Below are 25,811 nucleotides of genomic sequence, written 5' to 3'. Positions count from 1 at the left end.
ACCATGTTGAGACAGGGAGACTGCTCATGTGGTCTGTGGGACACTTGACTGGGAAGCAATTTGGGATTGCTACTATAAAACCCTTTAAGGGGCCCGGGATCTGTGACTGCCCCAGACATCAGGGCTCCTGGAGAGATGTGGCCTAGCCTCCTGCAGCCCTGACAGTGAAGAGGTGCAGAGCTGGGGGGCTGTCCAGGGCAGCAGCCAACACTGGTGCAGGGAGCATCGGGGGACGGAGGTTTATCACAGGTCCCGGTGGGAAGGGGCATCAGTGCACAGGGATCCCCAGGGACCCATGGGGGGGGGGTCCTTGCAGTGGAAACAGCTCTCAGGAACCTCGAGCGACATGCGTGAGCAGAAGGTGGCAGTGGCAGTGTCCCTGGGAGGTCGCTGTGCAGGCCTGAGACAACATGAGGTCCAGTGGCACCCACTGGGCCACTCCAGAAGGCTTGTCCTCTAGTGTCTAGGGTGAGGCCTGTGTGCATGCGATTCTGCCTGCACAGCTTCTGGAGGGTTGAAATTTTCCCAAAAATGGTGAGCAAAAAGACTCAAAAGGCCTTGGAAGCCAGGGCACTGGATGGTGCACACTTAGCTGATGCTTGCCTCCTGGAGGCAGGTCCTGCTGTGCACCCTGCCAGGCACCTCCCAGTGCCCACTACAGAAGAGGCTGGGTGGGGGTCGCAGTGTCCTGTGGAGAATGGGGCAGGCCGGGCACTGCTCAGTGGCAGAGCATTTGGTGTGGGGGGTGTGAGGTTCTGGGTTCTGTCCCCAGCACAGCAGGAAATAGCTTCAAATTTTTTAGACACCAGCCTGAGAGGATAGCTGCCCGTCTTCTGCAGCCACTCCCCAGCAGTCACGAGCCCTGCCCCTATGACACACACAGCTGCTGGACTCTCCAGATCCCCAGGAGGGCTGTGCCCGCAGGCCCTGTACCCTCTGGGTTAGCAGGGAGGAGCACGGGCTTCCACCTCCACGGTCACTTTATTTGTTCTGTTTGCTCGCAGAGACAACACCCCCCCAAAAAAAGTGCCTGGGGCCCCAGAGCCTCCCACTGGCAGGTCCCACGACCTCTGACCCTGCCATGTCCTGCTGAGAGTTGGGACGGGGCGAAGGCTCAGAGGAAGCACTCGATGCTGCTGTCCGTCCACGACTTGGTCATCCTGTGTTGGTGGACCTCTCTCTCCCCTGGGTCACCAGGAGGATGGGCAGCCCTGCCCATACTCAGTGAGTGGACACAGGTCCCCAAGTGGCCTGTGCTGGGCCGTGCTGCCAGGCACAAGTGTGTCAAGCCAGAGCCCTGGAAGACCAGGCAGCAGGGGAAGGGCGGGACCCCCTGCCCAGAGCAAGCCCTGGGGGAGCCCAGGACCCCAGTGCAGAGTGGGATGAATGGCCCTCAGTCCTCCTCCCCTGGAGGGCGAGGCCCTGGGCAGGCAGGCACTCAGGAGGTGGTGGAGGGCCCCTCCTTCCCAGCCAGCACCCTCTGCTCAGAGGCCCCTTCCTGGGCAGCTCCTGATCCAGGCAGGTCATCGTCTGTCCCCGGGTGCCCGTCCCCGTGGCCAACAGCCCTGCCCTGGTCACTCTGCTGCTTCTGCCGCCGGGTCTCCTTGTACCTTAAGGTGATGTCCCTGGGGGACAACAGAGGCCAGGTCACCACTGCTCACACACCAACACCCAGAGCAGGCCTCACAGACCCCTAGGCAGCCTTCGCCAGGAGGAAGCCACATGGGACACAACTCTTGGAGGGGCTGGGTAAGGGCCATGGCACGGTAGGCCGGGCCACCTGGATTCTCAGGAGCCAGACCTTCCACATGAGGATGGATCTACAGTGATGGGGGGGCATGGGGTTTGCCCCAGAGCCATCTTCTCCAGATGACCTGAGGAATGGGCAGGCACAGACCCTGGCCACCTCAGCAAAGCAAGAGGTGACAGACATCACCCATAGCCAACCCCCGTGGCCCTGGAGCCAGGCAGACAGCCCATGCCGCTGCTCACCGCAGGAAGAAGCGCCAGACGGTCCAGGTGAGCACCAGGACGGAGCCCAGCGTCCAGCACTGGGAGATGTAGAAGGGCAGGGACAGGGTCAGCGTGTGTGGGTCGTACTTCACCACGATCAGCAGCTCTGTGGCTGTGATGGCTGCCGCCAGCCAAGCCTGCTGGCCCAGCTTCTTATGGGGCTTCCTGTGGAGAAGATGGCAGCTGGCCAGGCCTGCCCAGGCATCAGGCCTCCCCCACCCCAGGGGTGCCTCCCGGCCTCGGCCCGGCAGGCGGCCCTCACAGGTCATCCATGAAATCGTAGATCTCACGCATGGCCACGCCACCCACGTTCACGAAGAAGACCAGTCGTAGCAGAACCAGGTAGTGCTCGGGGGGCATCCACAGCACGAACTTCAGGTAGAAGGTGTTCAGCTCTGCCAGCAGGAACTGGGGGACAGGGAGGGTCAGCCTGCGCAGGACACTGGCCATGCACACCCTCAGCAGCCCAGCCTTACCACCAGGATGATGCCACACACGGCCAGCCAGCGGCGCAGGCTGGAGGCAGGCTTCCACTCGAAGCGGACCCAGCTGTAGGGCGTGAACTGGAAGGCAATCCTCTTCATCTTGCCCCTGGGGACCAGAGTGGCCAGCCTAAGGATACGGCCCAGGCCGCTGCCGGCCCAGGCCGCTGCCTCTGCACCCAGGGCTGCTCCACACCCTCTGCCCAGCCCCACCCCTCACAGGGGCTGCCCCTGCTCCAGGCACTCAGGCTGCAGGGGAGCCTCTATCCCGCTGTTCCCCAAGTCTTTGGTTTCCTTTTTCTTTTTTGGAGTCAGGTCTCGCTGTGTTACCCAGGCTGGTGTGAACTGGCTCAGGTGGTCCTCCCGCCTCGGGGACTTCACGTGCACCACCATGCCTGCTTTGACTCTTTTGAAAATCTCAAAGTAAAAACGACAGAACACAGCAACTGCTTCCTGAGGATGGCAGCAGGTCCAGGAGGCAGACACACCCCCACCGCCCCTGAGCTGCATGCAGTCAGGCCTGGGCCTCAGGCCCACAATCCCCCGCCCCTCCCTGGCTCCTGAGACGTACTTATAGGTTGGAATGTTCCAGAGGCCCTGCCACTTGTAGGTCTTCATGGACAGCCACTCCAGGGTCTTCATGCCGCAGTAGATGCCCAGCCCATTACAGACAAGCACATCCATGATCCACTGGGCAGGAACCAGGAGAGGTGATGCTGTGTGCCTGGGCTCGTCCAGAGGAGGCCAGGGCAACCTGGCCCCACCCCAGGACAGGCCCAGCACCCAGGACCCCACACCCATGTGGTCCCCCAGCCCACACAGGGACCCTTGCACCCTCATGGTCCATCAGTGCCCCCCTTTCCCTGCGCCCCCACGTGGTCCACCAGCCCACCCCGCCCGCCCTACCCACCCCCGCACCTACGTGGTCCCACCAGCACTCGCTGAAGTTGGGCAGCTGGTGCTCCAGGCTGTACTCCAGGAACTCAAACATTACGCTGATGATCATGCACATCCACCAGTCGCGGATCATGAGAGTCTGTGGGAGGCAGCCTGCACCGGTCATTCCATGTCCCTCGGCACAGGAGCTTGCCCGCTGGAGGGAGGCCCTCAGCCCCAGGTGGGCATGATGGGCGGGTCCCTCCAGCAGCCTCAGTCTTAGATTTTCAGCCCACACGGAGGCGCCCACACATCCAGCACTGAGCTCCCAAGGCAGGTGCAGCTGGAACACTTTAGGCTGCAAGCAGTGCACTGGCAGCCAGCCTACGCTGGGGCCTCTGGCCTTCCCTAGCTGCCCCCCGCCTCCCCCAACAATGCTGGCCACAGCGCAGACCCAGGTGGCAAGGTTAGGGGTCCCAGGGGTTTGCAGACCTTTCTGAAATACTCTGTAGCCAGGACTTGCCCACCCACACACTTGGATGTTCCACCCTGTGGCCAGAAGCTGCCAGCACACAGCTCAGGTCTGAGAGCCAGGGTGTGGGTGCCACAGGAGATCACTTACCTTCAGGTACCAGCCAATAAAGTGGGCAGGAACGAAGCCATCCAGCTTGTCCTGTGGGCAACATGGGCAGTCATCAGCACAGACCTCACCAGCAGCAGGTCATGGCCTGGGGCCAGCCCCCACCCAGCCCCAGAGGCCGACTCTACTAAGCAGCGCCTGCCAGCTCCAGAGCGTGAGACCAGGTCTGCCACACATGATATTGTGGTTGCCTGTGGACCACACAGCCCCTGCTGGCGGAGCCCAGCCCTGGACGCGACGCCTTACCCAGATGTTGTGGAAGGGGTCGGTCTTGTTGTCTGGGTCGTAGATGAGGCAGTTCCCCCCGTAGTCCCTCTCTGGCAGCGGGACTCCCAATCTGGGGTCAACATACTTCAGAAACTGCCTGCCGTCCTGGACTGTCTGCAAGGCCAATGGGGACTCTGACAGCATGCTAGAAGAGTGGCCTGTGCCAGCGGCCCTCCTGTCCCAGCAGTGGCTGGAGATCAGGGGAGCCTGAGCTCCAGTGAACTGGCAGAGAGCACAGCTGGCCCCATCTCTCACCTGTGCTCCCGGGTCTGGTCTGACAAGGTAGCACTGCCTGCTGCTCCTCCCCACCCTGTCCAGGGCCAGTAACCACCGCAGAAGCCACCCTGGCTGGGGACATTCTCTCTTCACACAGCATCAGGACAACAGCATTCCCAGACACAGATGCCAACGTTAGCCAGATACTGTTAGCCTTGAAACAAAGTGCTCTTTGGGGACCAAGCCCCAACAGAGCAGGCCCTGGAGCAGGCCACTGGCCAAGGACAAAGAGGTGGCTGAAGGCCTAAGATCAAATGATAAAACAGAAACCCAAGAAGGGTGGCAAAGCAGGAACACACAGGTGCCTGGCCACAGGACCTGGCTGTGCCTAGGACAGGAGGCACACAGGAGGAGGCTGTCCAGCACTGTGGACCCCTGATCCCTAGTCAGGGCCACGTGTCCCTGTGCTGTCCCAGGAGACACTGTGCAGCAGCCATGCTGTTAAGTCACATGCCTTGGGAACCAGCGGGACCAGGGGGCCAGACATGCCAAGGCAGGGCTCCGAAGACCAGCTCCAGTGACTGTCCAGCTGGGCCAGGGCCTTCCTTCCTTGAGGAAGACAGTTCCAAGCCCAGCTCAGTCTAGACTGATGGGGTGCCAGGCCACGGGCAAGGTCAGGGCCACTGTGCTCCCGTGGAAGCCCGAGACCCCCTGACTCCATGGCCCTCCCTCAGAGGGCAGGGTGTGGCAGGCAGGGAGGCTGGCGGGCCACAAGCTCAGCTGTGTTCACAGGTCTGTGTGTAGACACAGCCGCACACACACCTGTGCTCTGCAGCAGGCCTGGCCCTGTGAGGGGCAAACTCAGAGCCCTGACCCGTCTCCAGGACCATCCTCCCCCGAGGAAGGGCAACTCTAGGGGTGCCCAGGAAGCACCTGAAGTTCCCGCAGTAACAGCACTGGGAAGTGCTCCAGAAAGCAAAGCCAGAAACAAGGAATCCTTAGAGATGGGTGTGTGGAGCAACGGAGGAACAAGGGAGCTGCTGGTGGCCTAGAGTTTGCACAACAAAACGCAGTAGCATTAAGTGTGCCCAGAATCAAAGTGAGCACCTTTAGCTCATGCTGACATGAATAAGAGACTGGACAGTCAGCATAGGGTAGAGGAGGGACAAGTCTCCCCACACAGGACTCCTCTACCCGAGAGGAGCCGGGGCCCCACTTCACTTCAGAGGGAGCAGTAGAGAGAGGGGAGGGGAGAAAAGCGGCTGCCCAGCCGGACACTGTGATACTGCGCCTGGTGGCCAGGGGCCACCACCCTGAGGGAATCATGGGACGTCTGAGGAGCCCAGGTGTGAGGTCAGAAGATGCTCCAGGTCTGTGTGTAGACACAGCCGCACACACACCTGTGCTCTGCAGCAGGCCTGGCCCGCACACACACCTGTGCTCTGCAGCAGCCCAGCACCTCCTGCAAATATGGGTGCAAAACCTTGATACAACACTGGGAGACCGAGTCCAGGACACAGAGACAAGGCCGCACACCGCGGGCAGGTGGGGGTCTGTGCCCAGAACACAAGGCCGGTTTGAAAGAAGACCACTTGATATAATGCTCCTATCGGTAAAGGGAAAGCCCCAGACCAACAGCTCACTTCACCAAAAACACACCCAGTGCAGCCACAGCATTCATGGATGAGTGCCTGGGCAGGGGAGTTGGAGTGCAGGCCACACTTGGCTAGGAGGACAGGGCTCCCGGGTCAGGAACAGGCAAAGGTCCACACTCTTGGCTCCTGCAGGCACCTGCTGCAGGAGCTCCATGCAGGGCAGTTAGCAAGAAGCGGGAGTCTAAGGCACCCAACTGAAGGAAGAGTGCGCCCATCTGTGTGCAGGCGACAGGAGCCAGAAGACAGGACCCCAGGATGCAGAGCTAACAACTGTGCTCAGTGGGCACGGTGCAAAGGCAAGCTGAGCTTGGACACCAGTTGTGAGCAGCCCGACGTGGAGCCGAGGAAATGCTTCCACTCAATATCATCGAAATTAACAAAATACCCGGGAATTCATTTCTTAAAATTTCTATTTTTTAAAAAATGAATTATTATTGTCTGTAGTCCTGGGGATTGAACCAGGGACTCACAATGCTATGCGAGCACTCTACCACTAAGTTACAACTCAAATCCTACAATTTTTTCCCCCACTGGCATCAGGGTCAAACCCAGGGGCACTTAGCCACTGAGTTACATCCCCAAAGCTTTTAGATATTTTATTTTGAAACAGCATTTTGCTGAGTTGCTTAGGGTATCACTAAGATGCTGAGCCTTGCTTTGAATTTGTGATCTCCTGCCTCGGCCTCCCAAGTTGCTGGGATTACAGCCACTGCACTTGGCCTAAGGATACATTTAACAAAGAGTACAAACTTGAATTCCGAAAATTACAAACATGGTTGAAGACATTAAAAATGACCCAAATAACTGGAAAGACAAGCCACGTTGGTGGATCAAAAGATTAATAACCTTAAGATGATAATATTCTAAGACTGCTGTATGGCTTTGATGCAGTCCCTAGCAAGGCCTCACCTGCCGGGCAGGGAGTGGCTCAGCATCTGCCTGGCACGTGTGAGGCCCCGGGTTTCATCTCCTTGTCTGCTCTCAACAGAACTGGAAAGGTGGTCCTCCCATTCACTTGGACAACCCTAGAAGGGAGGGACGCAGCCCATCCCCACGCCTGTGCTGCTGACACTCGTCTGCCCTCTCAGAGCCGCCAGACCCTGAAAGGCAGGGAAAGTCTGGGGTGCCTGTGGGGTGGCCCGCTGTGTGTTGTGGGGTCCTGAGCAAGGCCTGGGGCAGCTGGACGGGGTTTGGCTCAGAGTCACGTCACACTGAGATATCACTGCATGCCAGCTAGGTGGCCCCACGTTCCCACAGATTCATTCTGCACAGCATGTAAGATGACACTGGAGGGTACTGGCACGTCTCGGAATGACAAATGCACACCACGGCCAGCCTGCAACCGGTGAGCACCCCTGCATATCTGCCAGAGATATGGGAACCTGTATCTCTTGAAGCAGCTTGATCCTGAGCCCCTTCGCCTGCACTGGTGGACAGGCTGTGCTCACCCACACAGTGGCATACCTCGGCCATGAATGGGGTGGTGCTGCCCACACCAGGTGGACCTCACAGGTATAGACAGGGCAGGGTGGAGAGACTGGCAAGGGGGCCTAGCTTGGGGGACATGGGACTGTCTTCTGTCCTGAGGTGTACAACCTGTGACATGCGCCATAGGCCTGCTCCAGACGGTCACCCTGGCCACACATGGATGGAGTCCTGGCCCTGCCAGCAGGAGGGTGCTCCATGGAGGGAAGACGGCACCAAAAGCAGAAGGTGGCGGAGGGGCCTGGCGCACAGGCACGGCCACCGTCCCCCAAATCTGAGGCCTGTGCCCACACCTGGGTCCCTCTGGAGGTCCCCTGCAGCCTGCACCCACTTCTGTTGGGTCGCCTACCTGCCTGCAAGTGCTCTGGGGTGGCAAAGGGTGCAAAGCCTCCTCTGTCCTCTGTCCCCATAGTCTAGCCGACAAGAAAAGACACTTACCTGGAAGAGGATGAAGATGAGAAACAGCTCGTAGACCACACTAACACAGAGCCAAAACCGCCAGTAGGCTGTGGAGACGAGAAGCAGGTGCGTCAGGGACCAGCTCTGTGCTCCAGGCCCACCCAGCCCCATGGGGTCTGCGTGCAGCTTCTGTCCCTGCCAGGGGTTCATGAAGCAAGGTCAAACCCAGCCGAGTGAGCCACTGCTCTCTCCTTCACTGTCTTCCTGCTCGTCTCACCACAGCACCTCAGCAGGCCCATGGCTGCTGTCCTGCACCTGCTGGGCACACTTCCAACTGCACACTCAGTCCGCAGCAGGTTCTGACGACACACCTTGCATCCCACTAAAACACCTTTTAATTCCAACAGGCTTAGCTTCCTTGCAAATGTGGACTTTTTATTTATTGTACATTTAAGGGGATCACTGCGTCAATGTGTTGATCTGATGATTATCCACAGACTTCTAGTGTTAAACCTGCTACCATGCAGGTCTTGGGGCCCACACTACAAGTGCTCTGCTGGGAGGATTTGTGCCATGACCTACATGGGAGAAAGAGATGGCCCTGCCCAGGAGGCAGCAGCAGGTGGATGCGGGAAACACCTGAGGGCTGAGGACGACTGTGGGCAGCAGGAAGCTGTGTGTGGAGGCTCTTGGGGACACCCAGGACACGTGTGTGGTCCAGGGAGAGGAGATGGACCAGTGGGCTGCGAGCACTTTGGCCTGGAGGGTGGGAGGAACCTGTGGGCTGCTGAGCTGCCATAGCTGCTTGAGGGCTTGTGGTGCAAGCAGTCCAGGCCCAGAGGCCACAGGAGGACCATACCCTCGGAGCTGTGGACTCACTCGACAGGTCTGACCCTTGAGGCCACATGCCAGAGATGCCTCATGTCACCAGGCCTTCTGTGACCTCCTCTCTGCCACTGTGTATCCCTGATTATCCATGATCCCCTTCTCAGGAGGGCCCAAGTCGGACCATCTCTGATCCCTTTAGTCTACCTTTAAATCCGTACCTAAACACCCAGCAGCCCTTCCACATCCCCTCCTCTCTCCTGGAATGACTCCTGGCGTTTGTGAGTCCCTGTCCCCACCCACTGGAATGTCCCACTGAGAAGGAAGAGCAGGGTGCCAGGCATCTGGCACTCCAGCTTCAGGAGTTGCTGTGGTGGCATGCAAGCAGGAGCCAGGAGGGGCTGCTGCAGCTTGGCGGTGGAGAGGCTTGGCACACACCAGGTCTTGGGTCCTACTCTCAGCACCACAGAAAACAAAAACCCACGAAGGGGAGGCTTCTCCAATGGGCCGGGACCGCTTCAGAGGGCCTCACTTGGAATTGCAGCCAATTAAAGTAGCTCCCCAGACGGGTGACTGCAACCTCTTTTTGCTGCTCTAATGAGGCCTGGTTGCCAAGGGCCACAGAGGCAAGGCCTGACCAGGTGTCCCTGCACCAAGCCCTGGGGGAGACAGGCAGAGCCACACAGGGAGCACCTCCCGACAGCTGCCTGCAGGTCCTCCCACACCCCCCGCCCCCCGGACTCTCATCTACTTCTCACACACTGTGATGGTCAGGAGGGGTTCCCTGTCCACCATCAAGACAGACCTGAGGAGGACGGGGGTGGCTCCAGGACAGGCTTCCCATGTGAACAAAGCAAAGACTGACGAAGAAACATGGAGCTCTGAAGAGCAGCAACGCGCAGCTCAAAATAAACACTCAGACCAAGCGCAGCCCCTGGGGGGGGAGGCGAACCCCCAGGTGTGGGAGGTGGGGTGATGCTCACGTCGCCCAGGGAACCTGGTGGGGCTTCCATAACCTTGCAGACAGGCACGGCAGCCTCTGGGCCTGAGGTCCTGAGCACCTCCCTGCTGCTCAGACCAGGGCCACGTGCTGGGCAGGGTGCTGCGGAGGGTGTGCTGTGCCTGCAGGAGTGTAAGCGTGTGGGGCTTCCCACAGTGCTCCTGGGCACCAGCCTGGCAGGCACGTGGCCACGCTGCCTCTCACTGTGTGCCCGCAGCTGTGCAGCCATCTCGCTGTCCGATGGCTCTGGTCTGAGTGCCTTCTGAAGAAGACTGGGTGGGTCAGAAGCTGAGCTAGTGGACCCCAGCGGACCTGGGCAGCCTCCCCAGCCTCCCCCAGTGCCGCCCACCAGGCAGGAGACCCTGGGTGCCAGGGCAGGCAGGAGCAGCCTGCTCATGCCCTCGGGACTCACTAACCCTCAGGCAGACGTGACCCTTCTGGAGGGCACGTGTCCTAGCCCTGCACCTCTACCCCCAGGATGTCTTATTAAAAAACACTCAGGTAGATACACAACAGGCAAGTGCAAGATTCACCACTACCTAATGTACCACAAAAACTAAAAAACAGCCAGGCGTGGGGCGCACCCATAGTTCCAGCTACTTGGGAGGCTGAGGCAGGAGGATCACTTGAGCCTGAGGGTTTGAGAATAGCCTGGGCAACATATGAACATCCCATCTCAAAGACAAAACTAATCATCAAAACAAAACAAAAACTCCACATATAGTACGATTCCAATTTTTGAGGCTACATACACAAATACATCAAAATTTAATTGTGACTATTTTTAAAAAACACTTAAAAATATTTTTGTATTTTCCAGTTCTCCCCGCTGTTGAGACAGACTCGTGTCTAGTTGCTACACTTGAGCTTTGAGGGAACTGGCCAACCCTGAGTGCTGAGCTGGCTTCCCAGGTAGTGGGGGCAGAGCGGGTGATGGTGCCCTCCCGCTCTCATCTGGGGTTGGGGGCACTATGGTCCAGGAACTTGTTAGAACTCAGGGTGGGGATGAGGGAGACGGTGAGCCCCCAGCAAGGATGGTTCCCCAGGTCTCCTGCCTGAGCCACAGACCTTCCCTGCAATCCTGGGCACACCACCATCTGCAGAAAGCTGGTGGGAGAGCCAAGTAGAGTGAGGAGGAGGCAAGAGGGCCTGGGGGCTGAAGAGGAGGAAGGTGGAGGACTCTGCACCCCAGGCCTCTCCTGGCAGAGAGAGCAGTGGCCGCAGGGAGGAGCAAGGCAGAGGGGAGGACAGGACATTCACACCCAGCAGCACAGGCACAGGCTGCTCGAGACAGGAGTGCATGTGCACACACGGAGGAGGAGGGGCAGTTACCTGGATGAGGTCTGGAAAATGGCCCATCTTTGGCTTGTGTGACTCCAAAACATAAGAAAACCAAAATACTGGCCACAATACCTCTGCAAACAAAGAACAAACAGCCCCTCAGTGTGTGCAGACTTCTCTCAGGTGGGGTGGAACGTGGCTGGGACTAGGGGACACCCAAAGGGCAGGGCCGAGGGAGGAGCTGGGCTGGAGTTGGACTACCTCCCCACCCAGCAGCTGCCTCAGTAGACACCTTGGTGTCCTCTCTGGGACACCGTGCCTCAGGCATTGTGCCACCACATGAAGTCCCAACTCCACAATTCATCATCAGGGCACACTGGTGCTCCTAGAGGCCAAGAGCCAGAGGCCGGGGACGCTGGCCAGAGGCCCAGCTCTTGCCTGTTGGGGTATCTCCTTCAACACCAGGCTCACCAGCTGTCTGTGAAGTGCCACACCCCCAATATATCCAACCCAACGCACAGGTGCATGGTGGTGGCACAGCCCAGGGGGGAGCCAGGGGCCTCAGGGTGGGTACCCACCTTGGCAAGGCTCCCGGGGCAGCCTCTAGCCCAGAGGCCCACTACCCTTGCTGGAAAAATGGCCCAGGCCAGTGGATGTGCAGATGGCCCATCTGTTCTACAGCAGGCCTGCCCTGGCTGAATGTCCCTCCCCCTCCATCTTCACCAGGACATCTGAGGGCACACAGAACTCCTGCACATTCCCACACCAAGCCCTGCTTCCACACCCCTTCTGCCAGGACAGGAGCCTCAGGCACGGTGGAGACCTGCAGGGCACCTGAAAGGTCCACCCAACAGGCACAGTCCCTGCGCTGCTGGGGAGAGGAACACTGACCAAGAGAGGTGGCTAACAGGCACCCCAGACAAACCTGTGACACCTGCCAGGGGGCACCACCCAAGGGGTCTCCAGGTGGGCATGCAGAGCCGCCCAGGCCACGTATGTGAGGAGGACTTTTTAAGGTTCTTCTGCAGGAGTATTCAAGGACTCTGGAAGCCCATCGCAGTGGGCAAAGGAAGTAATTTAAAAGGAAAACAATATCCTACATTTTTCAATTTTTTTTTTTTTTTTTTTTTTTGGTACTAGGGATTAAACCCAGGGAGCTTAACACGGAGCCACATCCCCAGCCCTTTTATATTTTATTAAGAGACAGGATCTCAACAAGTTGCTTAGGGCCTTGCTAAGTTGCTGAGGCTGGCTTTGAACTCATGATCCTCTGCCTCAGCCTCCTGAGTTGCTGGGACTACAGATGTGCACCACTGTCAAATAATTTTTTTTTCTTTTTTAGCTGTAGTTGGACACAATATCTTTATTTATTTGTTTATTTTTATGTGGTGCTGAGGATCGAACCCATGATGAGTGCTCTAGCGCTGAGCCACATCCCTAGCCCCTCAAATAAATTTTTAATCAATAAAGCACACGCTCTGATCACATGTTCTTGGGCTCCCCATTGTCCTTCCCGCCTGGATCCCTCACTGGGTCCCCTGATGCCTGTCTCAGTCTCTGCAGGCTCTCTTGCTGTGACAGGGTCCTGCCCTCCCCTACTTCTGACGACCCACACCTCTTTTTTTTTTGTTTTGTTAAAGAGAGAGTGAGAGAGAGAGTGGGGGACAGAGAGAGAGAGAGAGAATTTTAACATTTATTTATTGTATTTAGTTCTCGGCGGACACAACATCTTCGTCTGTATGTGGTGCTGAGGATGGAACCCGGGAACACGCACGCTAGGCGAGCGCGCTACCGCTTGAGCCACATCCCCAGCCCAACAACCCACACCTCTAAGGACTGGGAAAGTGGCCTCAGAGCCGTCTGCTGTTTCCTCATGGTAGGTGGGGGCTGCAGGGCGTGGGGAGACCTTGGGTGTGACTGTGGTGTTGACCCTGCGTGCTGGAGTGAGGTGAGGGGCCGGGGCCTCTTGTGCAGCACCTCCTTCCCCTCCTGACCTGTCTCAGCACTCACTGGGGACCTGCACTGGAGCATTTGTCCCTCCTCCACCATTCATTCTTTCAGGTCCCGGGACCCAGGGGTGCTCCGGCACTGAGTTATATCCCCGGTCTTTTTCACTTTCTGAGATGGGATCTCACTAAATTGCCAAGGCAAGCTTTGAACTTGCCACCCTCCTGTCTCAGCCTTGCAGGGTGCTGGGATGACAGGTGTGGCCACAGCACCCGGGGGCTTATTGGTTTATTTAATCACACATCAGCATGAACCACAGACATTTATTCCAACACTACTTGATGAGTTTTTGCTCCCATTGTTCCCTCTTTTGAGCATGGGGGGGTCTTTTTTTTTTTTTTTTTTTTTTAAGAGAGAGAGAGAACTTTCAACATTTATTTTTTAGATTTTGGCGGACACAACATCTTTGTATGTGGTGCTGAGGATCGAACCTGGGCTGCACGCATGCCAGGCAAACGCACTACTGCTTGAGCCACATCCCCAGCTCCACGGGGGGTCTTTTGGTCGGCTTCTATATTACTCCAGCAGGACCCACCGCTGGGTTTTGCTTTGCTTTGTGCTCCTGCTTCCTGGCACCATGGGAAGTTCTGGGAACATCTCGGGCACTCCCTGGAGCCTGGTCCTTTACTGAGGGTGCCAGAAGCTGATAAGCACTGGTGTGCTTGCTCTGCTAGGGGAGGCTGGCTCTAGGCCTCAGCGCACACCCGCACACTCACTGGGACACACCTGAGTCTGCACATACAATCATCCACCCGCACACTCACTGGGACACACCTGAGTCTGCACATACAATCATCCTGGGTGTCCACGGGAGGCAGTGTCAGAATCCCCAGGAGATACCAGAATCCCTTAAGGAAAAGGGCACAGTGTAGAGAACCCTAAAATCACCCACAGATGGCCTACATGGCCTGCTCCTACAGAACTTGTAAATAGTTGCTACACCGTATCAGTCAGAGGACAAAGATGAGAAATCTCCATGTTCAGAACAGATGTGAGTTTTTCCTCAATGAAAGGTGTGTTGAATCCTCAGATATGGAACCCATGGACACAGAAAGCCAAAATATGGCTCCTATTTCTATCTGTAACTATTCGTCCCTGTTTCAAGCTAACCCTAAGCACCTCCTACCACACCATCATTCTAACTCCTGCACCTCCAGCCCGCCTGGCTTCAGCAACCTCAGCACGCCACAGCACAGGGCGGCTCTCTTGCCTCTGCCTCTGCGTCTGCCATCCACAGCCTCTCAGCACCTGCCCAGTGCTCCAGGAGGCCTCAGTGCATCGTGAGCATCTGCCAGTCTGCCTGCAATTCCCGGGACGCCTAAACTAGTTTGTAATCTGCACAGTTGGGGTTCACTCTTTGTTCTATGGGTCTGACAAATACGTCGTGCCAAACATCCACTGGTAGAGTACCAGAGGGAGTAGTCTCACTGCCATAAAAATGCCCTGTGGGTGTGGCTTGGTGGTAGTGCTTGCCTGGCATCTGCTGGACCTTGCGTTCATCCCTGGCACTGAAAAGGGTGAAAATAAAGTTACGTATGATTTCAGGGTGGCTGGTGAGGTCAAACTAGGCTACCTTGAGGTCCTTAGAAAGGAGAACACCCGGTGCGTGGCCTCGTCCTTCCCCTTCAAGAACCACTTCTCCTGCACTCCTCTCGCCGGGTCACGCAGCACCCTGCCTTTCCACCTGGCTCCTCTTGCTCAGGAATGGCCTGAGACCCGTCTTCCCAGCTGACAGCTGCCTCCATGCTGCAGAGAGCACAGCACCATCCAGGCCCACACTCTTTCCTCCGTTCACTACTGAAGGGTGTTGTGGTCACTTCCAGTTTGGGGCAATATAAATAACGTTGCCATAAATATTCGCCTGCAGGTTTCTTCTGTGTGGATGAAAGTCTTTAGCTCAATGGGACACCTGGGAGGGTGACTGCTGAGTTAGGTTCTCTGTGGCTCCCCTGCTGTGCACAAGCTGGCAGTGCCTGGGAGTTGAGACCTCCCAGCACCGCCATGGTCAGGTTACGGTCAGCCCTCCTAACGGGGTTCATTACTGTGCTGTCTTGTCAGCAATTTGCAATTCCCTGCGACACATGACACAGGCCATCACTTACATGGTATGTGCCTCATACATATCCTTCTTGGTGAGGTGTCTGTTGGAGTCGTTCACCCTGTTTTTATATTTTATTTTATTCTAAATTAGGGTCTCACTTTGTTGCCCAGGCTGGCTGCAAAATCATGGACTCAAGTGATCCTTCCACCTCAGCCCCCAGAGTAGCGAGGATACAGGTGTGGGCGTGCACCTGGCTTGCCCAGTGTTTAACTGTATTGCTTCTGTTCTTATTAGTCTGCTTTAGGAGTTTACAACGTGCTTTGAATACAAGTCTTTGTCAGGTGCACGCTGTGCCAACTTTCTAATAGCCTGCCTCCCTACTCACTTCACCGTGTCTTTGGCAAACCCTGATTTTTCACTTTAATGAAGTCCAACCTATCACCACGTCTTTCACCAATGGTCCACGGATGGCTGATATCCATCATGGCCACTCATGGACACTGGCATCTACTGAGGTTCACCAACATCCACTGTTAATCACGATGCTGACTGATGTCTATGGACACTCACTGAGGTCCACTGGTGACCTACTTACACGGGCATCTCAAGACTTAGGGGCATAAGGCACTGTCTCCCTAAACTGTCCCATAGACTGGGGGTGCTGCCCCCTAAGACGTCCCATGGACCTGGGCACCCTGTCTCCCCAACAACGTCTCATAGCTGTGCATCTTACACTGGCTGACCTGTAACCCAATCTGAAAATGTCTGTGAAGAGCGCAGGTCAGTGTCTGTGGTGTCCTCTGCAGCAGATGTACAGCTGCTGCAGTGCCAATCGTGCAAGACCACCCTGTCTGTGCACTGCTCTGTGTGGGTCTGCTGCTGAGCCCTCTGCTGTCCAGGGCCTGCTCTGTCCGCTCTGTCCAGTCCTGACCCGCAACTGGCTGAGCAGGAGGTGCAGGAGCATGTCAATCTCAGGTTCTGCCCCCCTTCAGGACTGTGAAGTGCTGTCTCTGTGTCATCCACGTGAAGAGCAATCCACACTTTCAATGCATCTGCTAGTTACATGTACTTTGTACAATTAAAACGTATAAAGAAGTTTAACTTATTAAATTGTAGAAAATTAATTAAATGTGAGGGTGAGAAAATCTGGAATCTCTCCCAAGGTTCCCACATATAAATGGGCTGAAGCTCATGAGTGAGCAACCCACAGATATGGCCATACAACGTCACAGGCCATCATCCCCAGGAAGACACAGAGTACATGAAGCAACTCCATTTTACCAAACCAGAACAAAGTGAGAAACCCAGCTGCCTATGCCAAGTGCAGTGCCCTGCCACAGGGTCAGAGGCCACTGGGCTGAGGAAGTGTCCACATCTCCACACAGCAATGGGCACTGACCCACACTCACGGGGCTGTGTCATTTAATTACAGGACAGTAAAGTTGACTTGAGAAGAGAGACAACTGGGCACAGTGATACACGACTACGCTACCAGCTGCTCCAGAGACACAGGGAGGCAGACATGAGCCCAGGAGCTAGAGACCAGCCTGGGCAGCACAGTGATATCCCATCTTAAAAACAAAACAGAAAACACCAAAACCCAAACCAACCAACAAAACCCAACATGACCAGGTACAATGGAGGCAGGAAGGGCACAAGTTCAAGTCCAGCCTGGAAACTTAGTGCAACCCTGGCTCAAGATCAAATTTAAAAGGGTGGGGAGCCAGATGCCATGGCGCATGCCTGTAATCCCAGCCGCTGGGGAGGCTGGGGCAGGAGGATCGGCGTTCAAAGCCAGCCTCAACAAAATCGAGGCACTAAGCAACTCAGTGAGACCCTTTCTCTAAATACAATGCAAAATAGGGCTGGGGATGTGGCTCAATGGCCAAGTGCCCTGAGTTCAATTCCTAGTAAACAACAAAGCAAAGCAAAACAAAACAAAGCAAAACACAAAAAACACAGTTGGGGGTATAGCTTAGTGTTGGAGCACCTGACTAGCACGTGTGAGACCTCAGGTTCAATGCCTAGGTATCACAAAAGAAAATGACCATGGGGGGAAAAAAAACAAGCTGGGCACAGTGGCCAGCTACTTAGGAGGTAGAGGCAGGGGTACCTCAAGTTCAAGGCCAGCCTTGGCAATTTAGCAAGACCCTGCCTCAAAACAAAAAAGAAAGAAAAGGCTAGGGATATCATTCAGTGGTAAAATGCCCCTGGGTTCAATCCCCAGTAACACCAAAAACAACAAAAAATGTGAGTCCTAGGTTCCATCCCCAGTACAGTAAAAGTAATATGAAACCTATCTTCAAGGACACCAAAAACATTCTCATGCGCCATGTGTGGTGACACATGGCTGTAATTCCAGCAAGACCTTGTCTCAACAACAACAAAAAGCCTAAGGACGAGGGTCAGTGGTAAAGTGACCCTGAGTTTAACTCTGGATCCCCAAAACAAAAACAACTCCAATATAATTAAAACGAGCGTTTGCTCGTAGCCTCTAAGAGGCCCGAAAGGGCCTAGGCAGCAAGAATGCACCAGTCTGATGGATATGGGGCTCCTGGTGTGAAGCATGGGAGTCCACAGAGGGTGCAAGTGGACCAGGACAGGCACACGCACTGCAGCCTTCCAGAGGAGGCTGCAGAGCCATGGGCAGCAAAGGCAAACGGGGTGCCTGGGTATCCCAGGCAGAAGCCAAGAGCAGGTCCAGGCCACACCAGCCAAATTATGGGCCATGAGGGACAGTTCCTTGGTGCCTCAGAAGGACGAGGGGACAGAGTGTTCCCCCATACAGAACTTGAGAGAAAAAGTGCTCAGGAGTCCCTGGGATTCACATACCCTGCCCTCTCTCTCAGGAAGCTACGCGGGGCCCCCCTAGGAGGGGGCAAGTGCTGGGTGAAGAGGCCCCTGTAGGCCTGAGCTCTGGGTCTCTCTGGGTCTGGGCTGTTCACAGCAGGAACCAGGAATTGGTGGGCAGAGCCTGGGGGCAGTGCAGCTCTGTGACTCACCTGACAGGTGTCTGGTGACACAGGCCTACTCTTCATGGGCAGGGGCTCACTCCTCCCTGTGACAATTCTTGCCCAGTGACAACAGGACGACTCATCTCTGGTTAATTTTACTTCCCATACAGAGGAACCCCTTCTGTTTTTTCAGTGCTGGAGAGTGAACCAGAGGCCTTCCTCCCCTACTGCCCCAGGGAACACTTCTCAAGGTTTGGCCAAGTCCTGCTTCCTGAGGCTCTCTTCCCATGTGTCCAACAGACACCACAGACCCCCGCCCCCGCAGTGCCCAGGCACTGTCAGATGAACCCACAGAAAAGACCCAGTTCCACTTGGAGATTCCCTCTGGGCAGATGCAGGCTGCTGCCGACAGACAGCCTCACAGCCCCACAGGCAGCCCCTTTACAGGCACCAGTGCAGAACCAAGGCCCAGCCCCGAGGCTCCTGGGCTCGCTCTCTCCTGCCATCTCCAACTTCCCAGGAAACACAAGCTTGCAGGCTCTACCTGCAACTGAGGCAGGGGGCTGCCTGAGGCCCAGGTGGTCCTGCAGATGAGGAGAGGCACCAACAAGGCACACAAAGGGCCAGAGAGCAAAGGGCCTGGGAGCAAGCTGACACCTAAGGCTTGGAGAACAGAAGAAGAGTTAGCCAAGCGGACTGGGAGGAAAACCCAGAGCGTGAGGCAGGAGTGGGCAGGATGCCAGGCAGGGAGAGACCTGCCTGTGCAGTGAAGGCTAGGGGTCTTGGGGGCTGGCTCCTCCCAGGCCCAGCAGCTGGACAGCAACTTCTCACCAGAGTGCCTGGCTGCACCCAAGGACATGAGCACCATTATGAGGTCTACGGTGGGTAGCTCCAGTGTCCTGGACAGACAGGCTGAGCACCCAGGTGTACCATAGCTTCCCACACTCATGGTGAGCAACGTGGCATGGATATGGTCACCTAGCAGGGCCTGGCAACATCTATGGGGGCATACTATACATACCATCTGTCTACCTAATTCTCACGGCAGATACTAACACCAACAAGTTTCAAAAGCAACAAAGCACTACCAAGAACTGTGACCATGAGACCCCACAAGCCCAAGGCCCACAACCAGGGCTGACTCATGGCCCCAGCTCAAATGGTCGTGAGCACCTCCCTTTGCTTCTGTCCCCATCAGGCCCATCTGGCTTCCTGGGGCTGTCCTACTGCACAAGTGGGGCTTGGGCCTCAAAGGGAACAGCAGCTTTGCACCAGCCTGAGGCTCCCAGGAGCAAGAGCCGAGTACACCTAGTGCAGAGAGTGAGGACTAAGGACTGCTCTGAGGCCAGCTCACCCCACTCGCTGAGACTAGGTCAGTCTCGGAGTGCAGGTGCTGGCTGCAAGCAAAGCCTTGTGACCAGTCTGCCTGGGAGAATCCTGAGAAATGAGGTCACAGGTGGCCACTGGGCATCCACCTGGTATGTCAAAGTCATTTAAATATTTAAAAAGTGTTAGTTTCAACACCACCGGAGAACTGTGCCAGCTAGGGGGCAGCCACAGACTCGGCAGCCCACCCTGGAGGCTGTGGTAGCACAAGCTGCAAGTGACTTACGAGGTGACATGAATTCTGGGAAACTGGTGGCCAGTTCCAGGGCAAGAAACGCCACAGAGGTTTAAGAGCGGCTGTGGAGCGGGGGATACAGACACACCTGAGGGAAGGTGGGGAGCCCAGCCCAGGACAGCCAGGACCCACGCCCTCCATGCCAACATCTACCTCTTGGTGTTGTAGGCTGTGTCCTGAGGCGTTTCCTCCAGGAGAGTCACGTAGCCCAGCGCACAGGTGAGGATGAACAGCACAGTTAAGGTGTGGGCTCGCCTGAAATCCAAACACAGGCAGTGTCAGGGCATGGCCTGCAGTACGCACCCAGCCTCTTGCATGGGAGGGCTTGGCCTTCACCACCAGCCAAATGGGCATCTCTGGCTGGCAGCAGAGCACTCTGCACACTAGCCCCACATCTGCTGAGTGCTGGAATGTACAGAAACATGGGGGCATTACTTCACAAGTAAAATTAAAACCCAGAAGTCATTTCCCCAGGTCTTAAAAGTGACTTCAGCCTTTGGCTTCTTTACCATGACTTTCCACTAACCTAATGATCTCCCTGTGGTCTTTTAGGGAGTGGTCAGCCCAGGGCAACCTGACTGTTTACCAGCCTCCTCAGAGAACACTATCTTTCCATTCTCCTGAAGACATAAAGATCACCTGGAAAATCTGACTCTGCCCATTGAGGTAGGTGGCCACACTGTCTTTCAAGCAGTCACTGAGTGCTTGTCCTCCCTTCCTGGCCTCAGGAAAAAAGGAGCAGGAACAAGAAAGACCCATCACTGTCCTGTCCAAGGCAGGAAGGAGGGTCAGGAACCCTGAGGAGGGACATCAGCCCACAGGCTTGCAGCAGGACAGACTTCAGAACTGCTGACACCAGTGCTGCTGGAGAGCGAGACCCTTCTTTTCCCCCATGTTGTTAACTGGTGCACTACAGCTGTACACCATAAGGGACTGTTGTTACACAGCCACATGTGCACACAATTTAACAATATAACTGGCCAGTGTCACTACCCAGCACTTTCCCCTTCCCTCTCAGTCTCCCTCCCAGTCCCTTTCCTCTACCCATCTCCCTTTTCATGAGATCTTCCCCACCCTTATTTTTCTCCTCTCTAGCTTCTGCATACAAGAGAAAACACTGGACCTTGACCTTCTGACCCTCTGAGTTTGACTTATTTCTCCTAATACAATGTTTTCGGTTCCATCCATTTTCCTGCAAATGCCATAACTTGATTCTTCTTTACAGCTGAATAAAACTCCACTGTGTATATATACCTCATTTCCTTATCCATTCATCTGTTGATGGACACCCAGGCTGGTTCCATAGTTTGGCTATTGTGAATTGTGCTGCTGTAAACATGTGTACTCATGTATCACTGCTGACTTTAACTCTTCGTGATAAATACAAGACCCACCTTTTTGCTCCCTGTCTTGCACACAGAATGTGTGCCTCCACGCATTGTGGGGTCTGGAGGTAACACACTCCAGAGGCAGACCTCCTTGCCCTCCCAGGATGACAGGTGTGCTCAGTGGTACCTCCCACCACCTTCCCAGTACAGTGCCAGGGCAAACAGGAAGCTCTGGATCCTGTGATCAGGCACAAGACAAGAGCTGCCATAAATCCTGGGATTTCAGTCAACCCCCAAGGGGAGGGCGCAGGGGTAGCTGGCTCTCTGCCATGAGTGGAAAATGCCCAGCTGCCATTCAGCATGCTTGTTTTGTGAGTGGCTAGGAAGGCAGGCTTGCCAAGACCAATCAGGAGAACACTGAGGCATCATCAAGAAAGGGCCGGGGCCACCCAGGCCTCCACTAGGCTCCCAGGCTGTGACACTGCCCTCCTGGCCTGTTGGCAGGCAAGACTATAAAGGCATCAACTGGCCAGTCATGCTTCCCAGACTGGGCGACGCTGGGAAAGCTCTATCCAGCATGACTGAGAAGCATCTAAGATCAGCCACATGTTCCTGAGGCTAAAGGTTTAAAGACTACTTAAGATGTGTTGATCTCAATGACTGAGAAGGTCCACTGGAGGCTCCAAGTTCTGAGACACATGCATCCAGTAAACATTTTCAAAAAATCAGACATCCTCCCTGGTGGGAGGTGGCCAGGAGGGGTGGAACTCCTCCTAGGGCTTTACCATCAGTGAAAGTGACAGAGCGCACAGGAGCTGCTCCAGGTGGTGGTCTGCAACCCTTCCAATTTTTAGACACAAATTGACCCCTCTTCACAGTGAGCCTGCAGCTCTCAATGTTCCCTTAGAAGTTCCCTTTCAGAGAGAATAATGAATGGGATAGGAGGCAGTGCCCTTGACACCTTGGACACAAACTGCAGGCTCTGTGGTTGCCAAGTAGTCACCAAGACCCAAACCTTTGCACATGGCAGCCATCACTGGCCCCAGAGAAGCCCAGCTGACTTTCAAAATGAAAAACCCTGAAAATAAGAAGTTCCTTTTGGGAGTTTTGGAACCTAAAGTCATTCCACTTTTTAAGATTAAACTTTATCTATATTAGCTTTTTGTAGCATTCATTATTAAAATTCTAAAACATGGGCTGGGAGAATAGCTCAGACATAACGCTTGCCTAGCATGGAGAGGCCTTGGTTCAATTCCAGCATTGCAAAAAGAAATAAAACTTCTTTAAAAGATAAAGTCAGCCAGGTGCAGTAGCCTATATCTATAATCCCAGAGACCTGGGAGGCTGAGGCAGGATGATATGAAGTTCAATGCCTGCCTGGGCAACTTAGCAAGACCCTTAGCAACTTAGTGAGACTTGTCTCAAAATAAAAACGAGAAAGGACTGAGGATGTAGCTCAGTGGTAAAGCACCCTGGGTTTAATCCCCAGTACAAAACACAATAGAGTTTTGACAACCCTAGCACAGCATCAGTGAGGAAGACCCAGAAGGAGCTTATGGCATGACCCTGCAGGCAGCATCAATAATCCTCTACCAGGCACCTGTCACCTTCATAGGGAAACATGAAGTTCCCCCACCCCCCACTCCAAGGTTTACTAAGAACATGCTCCTATGAGCACACACAGGGTCGGGGGGAAGCAGAACACCACCCAGGATACTCATGCAGGTGGTATCTGAAGCCAGCCAGCCAGCCCTGCATCTCCTCTGTAAAGCCTTCTGATCCCCAGCCTTCTCACAGGCAAGCTCTGCTTCCGCCAGGCACTTGCACCCCAAACACCCCTGGTGCCTCTAGTCTGCACTTCCAAAGAACCTAGCACCTGCCTTTCTTGGAGTTGCTACAGCTGCCATGGCACTGGGAGAGGAGAATGCTCAGGCTTCTGCTGATCCTGCACACTCAGTATTCCTCTGGCCAGCACCTTCATGCCTTCTCAAGTTCCAGGACAGTGACAGAAGCTAAGCTCTTGTAGAGTCCTCTGCCCTCTTCCCTACCACAGTAACGGCACCCAGCAGGGATCCCCAAAATATGTGCTATATGATTGGCCAAATTAACATATGAGTATGAAACAAGGAGAACACGCCCCCATCTCCTCTAAGACTCTGTGGCTCTGGCCATCACCAGCAGTGTAGTGAGAGGATAGTGCCTTCCTCCTGGCCAGGGGCACACAGGAACGGATGGAGAGGCCTGATGTCTAAAGGGCTCTGGAGACTGAAGAAGTCCATGTGGCACTGGCTCTGGGGCCATACCTCTAATGACCTGTGGCAACCCCACACATCTCTTCCTCCAGGTAGCTCCATGGTCATACCATTCTCAAAGCAGGGCTTGTGGGCCAACCCCCTACTGAAGCTATCCACACCCAGGGAAGATACTAACACAATCCAGAAGCAGGGCCACTCCCCCACCCCAACCCCTCTTCCCACCAATTTCAAAGGTTATCTCTCAGCTGCCACTCCCCCACTTGCAAGCTGGAGATAGACCTCACAGGTCCCTATGTGGGTGGTGGCACATACCATGAAAGGTCCAGTCACTCCCCTGCCAGGCTCCCTTCACTCCCTGATCAGATGTGCTCTCCAACAAGGCCCAGCTCAGTTCTCCTGGAGCTGCTTCTGTACAGTATCCTTTCCAAAAGGCCATGCGTCTGTCTCTTTGAGGGCTTGCCCAGGGCCCACCCCAGGACTCATTGCTCCACTGGATGAGAACTGAGTCTCCTGCAGCAAAGAAGGGCCACACACTTGCTCTCATGAATTGTACTTTCTGGTGTATGAATTTGTCTTTCTCACAAATAAGAGGGGTTAGTCCAAGGTCATGGAATCATGCCTGGCACCTGTCAGTCAGGGCTAATATCCTCAGCCCTACAACAGAGCACAGGTAGTTCCAACTATTCCTGGGCCCCCACCACAGTAAAGACCTAGGAGCCAGCCTGCCCCCAAGTCTTGGCTTCACCATTGCTTTACCAGCAGAGGCATTGAAGCAACACCACAGCCTTTGCTCCACAGAGCTCAGCAAACCCTGGCATACAGAGACATGCATGCTTGTTAAGCCAGTTCACACTGCTGCCACAGGTCAGGGCCTCCAAGCCTGTCCAGCAGAGTGGAAATGCCAGGTGTGTATGTGTGAACTGACTTTGAGGCCGGGGAAAGCCTCTCTGAGCTGGCTTGGAGCAGGCAGGGGACTCTGGGAAAGCTTCACCAGCACTGATGGCTTGGGAGACCCGACCTCACCTGATCCAGATCCACCCAGTGGTGTCCTCTCCCTGGCCCGTGGTCCCACCACCCCAATCCCAACCCCACCTGGGCCCCTGTCTCAGGCCCCCACCCACAAGAAGTGCACCCACCCCACCCAGCCGGCCACCGGCCCCGGCCGATCCTGACAGGGGTGCACCCTCCCCTCCGACAGGGCCACCGACTCCGGGGGACCCGACAGGGTGCACGTTCTCCGCTCTGCCCGCCACCGGCCCCGGCCGACCCTGACAGGGGTGCACCCTCCCCTCCGACAGGGCCACCGACTCCGGGGGACCCGACAGGGTGCACCTTCTCCGCTCTGCCCGCCACCGGCCCCGGCCGACCCTGACAGGGGTGCACCCTCCCCTCCGACACGGCCACCGACTCCGAGGGACCCGACAGGGTGCACCTTCTCCGCTCTGCCCGCCACCGGCCCCGGCCGACCCTGACAGGGGTGCACCCTCCCCTCCGACAGGGCCACCGACTCCGGGGACCCGACAGGGTGCACCTTCTCCGCTCTGCCCGCCACCGGCCCCGGCCGACCCTGACAGGGGTGCACCCTCCCCTCCGACACGGCCACTACCCCGGCCGACCAGGGCTGGGTGCGCCCTCTCGGCCGCCCCAACCGGGCCCCGCCACTGGCAGGGGTGCCCCCAGCCCCGACCCTCACCAGAAGAAGGTGTTGGTACCGTCGTCGTAGACCTCAGACTCGGTGCTACGGCGGCCGTCGGGCAGCGGGGAACCGGGCCGCGAGCCCCCTGCGCCCCTGCGCTCGGCCCTCCGCATGGCGCAGCAGTCCAGGCCGCGGGCGCAGGGCCGGGGTCGCGGCGCCGCCCGGCGGGGTCTCCGCGGAGCGGGGCGGGGCCGCGGGGCATTGTGGGACGCGTAGTGCGCGCCGGGCCGCGGGGTCTGCCGGGCGCCGGGCGCAGGGCCTGCTGGGAGGACGCCGCCGGTTGCTAGGTGACGGAGAGGCCCGCGCGCGCCCGCCGTGGCGTTGGTGTCTTAGAAACTGTGCCAAAGAACACAGTGGGTCACCCCAGAATCACAGGTGTCAGGGAGCGTCGGCTTTGGTCGGAGCCGCTGTGAAGGCTGACAGGGCCACGAAATGACACGAGAGGGGGCTGCTGCCGTGTGTCGGGGTCCTTGGAGGAGGTGGAAACGCCCCGTGCACCCCGGTGGTAGCTGGACGCCTCAACTCTGCTATTAATTGTTAGTATCGTTGTTCTGAGGATTGAACGCAGGGTCGCTGACCCACAGCCCCAGTCCTTTTTATTTTTTATTTTGAGGCAGGGCCTCCCTAAGGTGCCACCTTGTGATCCTCTTGCCTCAGCCTCCAGAGCTTCTGGGGTTACAGGTGTGCACCTCGGCTCCGGGTTGGCACCCGCCCACTTGAAAGTGAAACGGAGCTCCCTTTTGAAGAGAGTGGGGTGGGGCTCACCTGAT

The 25,811-nt window shown here is 56.2% G+C and overlaps 1 protein-coding gene across 1 annotated transcript; it reads right to left on the bottom strand.

Moving 5' to 3' along the window:
* Nucleotides 1–962: 962 nt before the first annotated feature.
* Ptdss2 (phosphatidylserine synthase 2) lies at nucleotides 963–25,259 on the bottom strand. Its single transcript, XM_078045241.1, has 12 exons — nucleotides 25,039–25,259; nucleotides 19,916–20,017; nucleotides 11,191–11,273; nucleotides 8,073–8,140; nucleotides 4,258–4,392; nucleotides 3,994–4,044; nucleotides 3,418–3,531; nucleotides 3,067–3,185; nucleotides 2,490–2,604; nucleotides 2,276–2,421; nucleotides 1,993–2,178; nucleotides 963–1,625 (listed from the first exon to the last, which is right to left on the bottom strand). The coding sequence occupies exons 1-12, from the start codon at nucleotides 25,152–25,154 to the stop codon at nucleotides 1,439–1,441; spliced, it is 1,422 nt and encodes a 473-aa protein (XP_077901367.1). The 5' UTR covers nucleotides 25,155–25,259; the 3' UTR covers nucleotides 963–1,438.
* Nucleotides 25,260–25,811: the final 552 nt, after the last annotated feature.

The sequence above is a fragment of the Ictidomys tridecemlineatus genome, chromosome 4 (genome assembly GCF_052094955.1).
Source record: "Ictidomys tridecemlineatus isolate mIctTri1 chromosome 4, mIctTri1.hap1, whole genome shotgun sequence".
NCBI lineage: Eukaryota > Metazoa > Chordata > Mammalia > Rodentia > Sciuridae > Ictidomys > Ictidomys tridecemlineatus.
Note: the sequence above shows the minus strand (reverse complement) of the source record. Positions and strands in the feature narration are given on the sequence as shown.

Excerpts from the sequence above, each read along its gene's own strand:
- Ptdss2 (XM_078045241.1), bottom strand. The coding sequence starts at position 25,154 with ATGCGGAGGGCCGAGCGCAGGGGCGCAGGGGGCTCGCGGCCCGGTTCC. Across the intron at positions 2,605-3,066 it reads TGGAACATTCCAACCTATAA|GGGCAAGATGAAGAGGATTG; the intron begins GTACGTCTCAGG and ends TCTGGTCCCCAG. Across the intron at positions 2,422-2,489 it reads TGTGTGGCATCATCCTGGTG|TTCCTGCTGGCAGAGCTGAA; the intron begins GTAAGGCTGGGC and ends CCTGTCCCCCAG.